General features: G+C 34.8%; 2 protein-coding genes across 2 annotated transcripts; both read left to right on the plus strand.

Annotated features, from left to right (window-relative positions):
* Positions 1–626: 626 nt before the first annotated feature.
* Positions 627–2,900, plus strand: LOC142545813 (protein BOLA4, chloroplastic/mitochondrial). Its single transcript, XM_075653200.1, has 3 exons — positions 627–1,011; positions 2,185–2,252; positions 2,591–2,900. The coding sequence occupies exons 1-3, from the start codon at positions 745–747 to the stop codon at positions 2,739–2,741; spliced, it is 486 nt and encodes a 161-aa protein (XP_075509315.1). The 5' UTR covers positions 627–744; the 3' UTR covers positions 2,742–2,900.
* A 1,620-nt stretch (positions 2,901–4,520) lies between these two features.
* LOC142545812 (protein LURP-one-related 15-like) lies at positions 4,521–5,614 on the plus strand. The gene is made up of 3 exons (XM_075653199.1): positions 4,521–4,873; positions 4,957–5,184; positions 5,277–5,614. The coding sequence occupies exons 1-3, from the start codon at positions 4,730–4,732 to the stop codon at positions 5,421–5,423; spliced, it is 519 nt and encodes a 172-aa protein (XP_075509314.1). The 5' UTR covers positions 4,521–4,729; the 3' UTR covers positions 5,424–5,614.
* Positions 5,615–6,863: the final 1,249 nt, after the last annotated feature.

Below are 6,863 nucleotides of genomic sequence, written 5' to 3' on the forward strand. Positions count from 1 at the left end.
TAATAATTTTATGGTAAAAAAACTGATTACAACATAAATTTTAGATCGTTGTATAGTTAACAAATTTTTTTGTTTATAATACATTGTTAACAAATTTTGAGTTGCAATATTATTACTATCAACAGCTCTCGATGAAATCACAAAAATAAGATATTCGTCTCACAAAATATGATCCGTGAGATCGTCTCGCATTAGCTTTTGTCATATATATATATTGATATATTGATTGTGTTTAAGTTGTGTTTATATTGATGAATTTATTTTTATTATTTTAGATAAGTAACACTATAAACTTCAAATATATTATTTACATGTTTATATAATTTTTCATATTAATTATGATAGATTTCAAGCCCACCTAATAATGAAGTCATTTGAAATTCATTTTATTTGTGACTAATGTATAAATAATGTATAAATTTAAATTTTGATATATTATTTTATTGTCAATAATAAAATTTTAATCAAAATCCATAAATTTCAAATTCATACTATCACGTGAATATTTACTTAACTAATTTTTGCTAATAAATGAAATAATATCAAAGCATTTTTCATCAAATAAATCAGTGAGCGAGATGATCAACTTTATAATATAATTCCATTTATGAATTTTTCTTTTTGAAAAAAATATTCACCATCGAAGCGAGATACGACGTCGGGTTTACTGCAGTGGCGTTTATTAGGTCATCACATCGCAGATCAAATTCTCCTCCTTCTCAGCCACCGGTGATATCCATATATATGGCGACAAGAGCGCTGTTAATCCGGCCGAATTCGGCGGCTCTACTGGTGGTTGGCAGACTTTCATGTCTGCGGGTAACGGCGTCCTCGTCAGCGAGGAGGAGCTATCATCTATCCAGCCGTAGCTCATCTTTTCCGACGGAGATTTATCTTTCGTGCTTCGATAGACCAACCAGAATCACGCACTGCCGTCGGAGTTTCTGTATCCAGGCAACTGACAATCCAGCTTCCATCGAGCCTCCTTTGATAGAATCAATGGAGAAGAAGGTCCGTCACTGCATTCTGTGTTACGTTTTGTGTTACTTACCGTCATTTCCTGCACCGATGATACGAGGGTCGGAAAAACTGGCGTTATTATTTACCCAAAAGAGTTGGCTTCAATCTACCTGATTCTCGTGTAAAGATTTCCACTTTTAAAAAGCAGAAACAAGACACCTACCAAAATATAGAAAAAAGCAGTTCGCTTGTAGCACACAGATAACAGTCAGATGCCCTAGTTCTCCACTCCCTGTTATTCTGAACTTAATTGATAGTTCGTCCTTTGATGAGGTTCATGAAAGCCGACCACAAAGGCAATCGTTTCTGGTTTGATGATTTATGCAATTTGAACAGGTTGTTTGTAATTGTTAGAGCATACGTGTAATAGAATCATTAGGAACATGTGGACTGTCGCCTATACATAGCATTGTAAATGCAGTTGTCTCCTCAAATACCTAAGAGAAAATGGTGTCGCTAGCTGTTAAAGGGGAAGATGTGTTGTTTGAATGATTTTAGAGTATTTTTTACTTTGACCTTTTTTATATCTAGGAGTGGATTTTTTATTCTAATTGTGCACCATAAAGAAGCATATGAAACAAAGAGGGGAGGGGGGGGGGGGGGGGGTGTGGTAAAAATAACCTTTTCTCTTCTGTTAAAGATAGGTGACTAGTTATTAGATACATTGATCATTGATGTAATAATTTTTCACAAATAAAGATGAAGTCTAAGTTCTCGAGAAAGAGTGGTGAATGCCAAAGTGATTAAATTAATGTTAACAGTTGCAAAGGTACGCTAGAATGATTGTTTTGTCTTTAACTTCTCTCTTTTGTTGATTCTTTGTGGCTACAAGTTTGAAAACTATTAGATATTACCCATTTCCTCTCAAGAAAATAATGAAACTTCATGTTTCGCCTTGCTGAGCAGCTGGAGTGGGTTTTTAAGCCATAGCTATCTTCTATGAAAAACCAACTTTATTGCACGATGAGATTTTGTGAATGGTACAGGGTCAGATGTCGCACAAATACGATATAGCACATTGTTAGCAGGAAAGGAATACATAAATTGCATTCACTTCTAGTCCTAATTGCATGCTGGATCTTGGTAATTGGTAAACAATTATATGTATCTACTTTCTGTGATGTTTATACTGTTTGAAAATGTCTTTATCATGGTTGTTGCCAGATCAAGGAACAGCTTAGTGCAGATTCAGTCATTGTGAAGGATGCTTATGGTGATGGTCGCCATATTAGGTTAGTTTTTTCCTTCGCTCTATTACCTTGGGTAACATGTTCTAAGTGAGGATCTTTCAATCTCTGTCCTCCCCTTCTTATTGTTAACTTGCTATTGCTACTGGTGACGTGGTGATACTCAGTCAAACTTTTTTTAAAAAAACCTTCATCAACTAAAAACACCTAATTCAACATATTGGACAATTTATTTTTGGTAGACGGAGATCAGATTTCAAAAGATAAGTTTGACCGAGGTCATTTTTCAAATTATTCCTATCGAATGCATGTGCTCGTGCTAGTACATCGTACTTTGGCCAGGAAGCTAGAGTCCCCTAATTTGATTGGGCATATATTTGCAGCATTGAAGTTATCTCTACGGCTTTTGAGGGTAAATCTGCTGTGAATAGGCAGAGGATGGTGTACAAAGCAATATGGGAAGAACTTCAGGACGCAGTGCATGCTGTTGATCAGATGACTACCAGAACCCCTGAAGAAGCATCGGGGAAGTGATGAAATGTGACAAAATAGTTCTATATTGTCTTAGTTACGCTATGATGCCCCTGCACAGAATTGAGAAAGTATTGTGAGCAAATCATTCAGGTTTATCTGATAATGTAATACATTATGCTATACGTTTAAAAATATCGTGTTAAGCTTTTGCTTCAAGTAGCCCAAGGAACGTGTGTTTTGTTGATCATATTTTTCCTTTTAAGAGAAAATAATTATAGGCAACCATGTAATTGAATATATGGTCCTTCAGTCTTGTTCTTTCTCGATTTTGTCTGGTGGACATAATCCTTATTATGAATACTATTAACATTTCAGATTATTAGAAGAAGCATTTAAAATATCGCCGGTAATGTATGAATTCATGGTGATAAAATTAGATAGTTATTGTCCAGAGAGAGCATTTCATGTCATATTCTCAAGTTGCTTGCGGTTGGTTTGCACGCAGTGATGCATTTGAAGGTGGTGACTATGTCAAGCAATGGTCATGTCTCATTCCGGTCACAATCCTCGAGTTACAAAGCATGACTACAGCTTCTTCGGAGTAACTTATAATTTTCTACGTTCTCCTATTCCCTCCCAATTGAGGATGATAACATAACATTGAATATGGTCCTGCCCCGTCCTGGCTAACTCTTTCATTGATGAAGGAGAACTCGTTTACAAGAAACAAAGTACATGTGCTATCTGTCTATATCTAAGTCTAAATGAAGTAAAGTACAAACGAATCAATTACTTGCTTCCACATCACGTAACCAGGCTTGAATTTAACTTCCAAGCTAAAAACAGTATTGACGTGGCTTGATTAATATCAGAGTTTACCCCTCCCTAAAGACATGATCAAGGTCAGAATAACGTTACTTGGTTAAGATCATTACGTATGTAATATGCATTTGATGTTGATTTACCATTTTTAAACCGACAAAGGATAGGCCACGCCCTACCCTAAATCAACAACTACGTATGACAAAGAGAATTATTTGACCCTGTTTTGCGTTAGCTTTTTCTTGATCAAATCAGGCAAGCTTGCAGCATAACCTCCAATGCTAAAAAAGAACCTTCCAGTTATGCCATCAAAATGCACATTAAACATCCATAAGCCTAGCTCCTAAACTGAATTTTAATTTTAAATATTTGTGAAGGAAAATGGGTAGTTCGACTGCGGTACTAGACCCAATATTCTGTTTTCCAGGTGAGATCCATTTAACGATTGTGAAGAAGATCATGCCAATCAGTGCAGGCAATTTTAGGGGTCACCAATGATAAAGGTGATATTATGTTTAACGTGAAAGAGAGACTGTTAGAGTTTTCATAGTCGCCATGTCCTCCTTGATGCTGGAGGCAATACCATTGCCACCCTGAAGAAAAAGGTGCGGTTTGTACTTAGGAAGCGTCATCCCTCTTTAAAATTTCAGTATTACAGGAATTTTCTTTGTCAAGATTTCAATGTGTACATGGAATAGAACATGTTTCAAACTTGATTATGCTTCGTGTGGAACATGTTATTGATAATGGTTGATGTCCAAGTATGAGTCGCATCATTTATAAGTTTGACTTTTTCAATTTGTTAATCAAGATGACACGGGAACAGATCCTACGACTTCCATCTCGACACCTTCCTTCCTTATTCGAGGAAAGAAAAAATCAAATCCCTTTTTAATTTATAATAATAATTATATTTATATTACGTAAACGAAAAATGGAAACCTTATCGTTTAATTTTCCAATTAACTTCAAATCTTATAAATTATGTTAAAAGCCAAAAAAATTGTCACTTGCACCGATCAAGAACACATACACTACATATATCGTCATTGTGTGTGTGTGTGTGTGTCGGTAGATATTAACCTCCGTCCTCACCGCAAGTTCGGTCCCAATATTCTTGTTCTTATTAGCAACTAAAATATACTAATGATGACGGGCGGATTGCGGTGATCAGCCCGCAGTTCTGCGCGGGCTATCCAGTTGATCTGACTATCGTGCGGAAGCTGATGACTCTGTTGGAGGGTAGTTTCGGAGTTACCGATGTAAACGGTAACATAATGTTCAGGGTCAAAGGCAAACTCTTCAGCCTCCGCGATCGCCGCGTTTTGTACGATCTCGCCGGAAACCCCCTCATCACTTTTCACCAAAAGGTTGCTTTTTTATTCTTTCTCGTTGATTTCTCGTGCTGTACGTGGGAAACTTTTACTAATTTTTTTTTGTTTTATGGTTTCAGATGCTATCGGCACATAGAAGATGGGTGGTTTTTAGAGGAGAGAGCACAGATTCGAAGGATCTTCTTTTCAGCGTGAAGAAATCTTCGCTCTTGCAGATGAAGACGAAGCTAGATGTGTTCTTGGCTTCCAACCCCAAAGAGGAGTTGTGTGACTTCAGGATCGAAGGCAGCTGGTTTGAGAGATCCTGCGTCATATATACTGGGAATTCCTCCAACATCATCGCACAGGTAAAAGATGCCCCAACATGCAACATCGATTACATATATGTATATATGAGAGTGATTTTTGAGTAAAAATTTTGAAAATGGGATTGATGCAGATGCACAGGAAACACAGCGCCCAAAGTATCCTGCTTGGGAAAGACACGTTCGGGGTGACTGTGTATCCTAACGTGGATTACGCCTTCATCGTTGCGCTTGTTGTGATTCTTGAGGAGATCAACGAGGACAGATCTGGGGAAGACTGAAACAACAACAATCTTATCTTATCTTATCTTTGTTTTCAAGAACAATCTATCTCTGTATATAATATAATGTGAATGTTTGGTGTTTCTTCATGGTAAAAAGTATGTATTAGAGCTATTTGAGTTTTCACATGGATTCTTGTTCGAGTTATATTTGTAATCTATTGTGATCAACAGAGTTACGTATAAATAAAGGCACTATTGGGCGACAGAATCGATAGATGGAATACTAAAAGGCCAAAATTGTAAATCTTCAACTGCAGTATAAATTTTTTTTCCTAATTTTAATATCGACTGATTCAACTTCAAAAACTTCTATTAAAAAATGATTGTTATAAAAAATGTCTAATTTACATACATTTGGCAACGGGAAACATTAAGGGCTTGATTGATTTTTATTTTTTTTTGTGATGTAAAATGTTTGAGTTGTATTTTTCAGTTTCATAGGAATATCTACGATGTTATTATTTTATGTACATTTCTAAGTAAATTATGCGCAAAAACTTGTATGAAACCGTCTCACGGGTCGTATTTTGTGAGACATATATCTTATTTGGGTCATCCATGAAAAAATATTACTTCTTATGCTACAGGTATTACTTTTTATTGTGAATATCGGTAGGATTGACCCGTCTTACGTATAAAGATTCGTGAAACTGTCAAGAGACGTCATCTAAATTATGTTTATAGCTCTAGTTTTTTCCTTTTTATTGGTTCAAAAAGATTTAGCTTTCCCTTTAATTAAAAAAAAAAAAGATTTAGCTTTCCTCCCGGGAAATATATGTGCACCTCTCGATGAAAATAATAATAAAACCTAAATAATTATGTATTTTTTTATGCAAGGGGTGACAAGGTTATTTCATTTATATGGATATTACAAATTACAATCCAAGCTTACATAATCAACACACACAATATTACTTATCATCTACTTTTTTATAATTTAAATCCAATTAAATTATATTTCTCTATTTTTATCACTACGTTATTTTATCTTTTATTTCAAATGGTGGCTTAAAATAAATAAAAAATTTGTTTTCCTTGGTCTCTATCTCTGTACTTATTAAAAATATGTGTAGTAAGACAAAACATGATATCATGGTGATTTTATTTTTATATACTCTAAAAAAATTTAGTGATATTCAATGTTAATTTTTGTACAAATATTAATAAAAGCTTTGCAAAATAAATCTACAAGATTGTGTAAAAATAATTAGAAATATGTACCAAGGTAGGTCTCTCGTGAAACATTTTCATATATATTTATTTGTGACGAGTCAACTTTGCCCATATTTATAAAATAAATCAATATTTTTGGCATAAAAATATTGATTTTTATGGTAATCCAAATAGAATATTTGTATCAAAAAATTGGTACGTGAGACCGTCTCACAGGATTTGTTGTGTTCTAAAAAAATAGTTTGAATTTATCAACTTCACAAA

Source organism: Primulina tabacum, chromosome 5 (assembly GCF_025594145.1).
Source record: "Primulina tabacum isolate GXHZ01 chromosome 5, ASM2559414v2, whole genome shotgun sequence".
NCBI classification, from domain to species: Eukaryota; Viridiplantae; Streptophyta; class Magnoliopsida; order Lamiales; family Gesneriaceae; genus Primulina; species Primulina tabacum.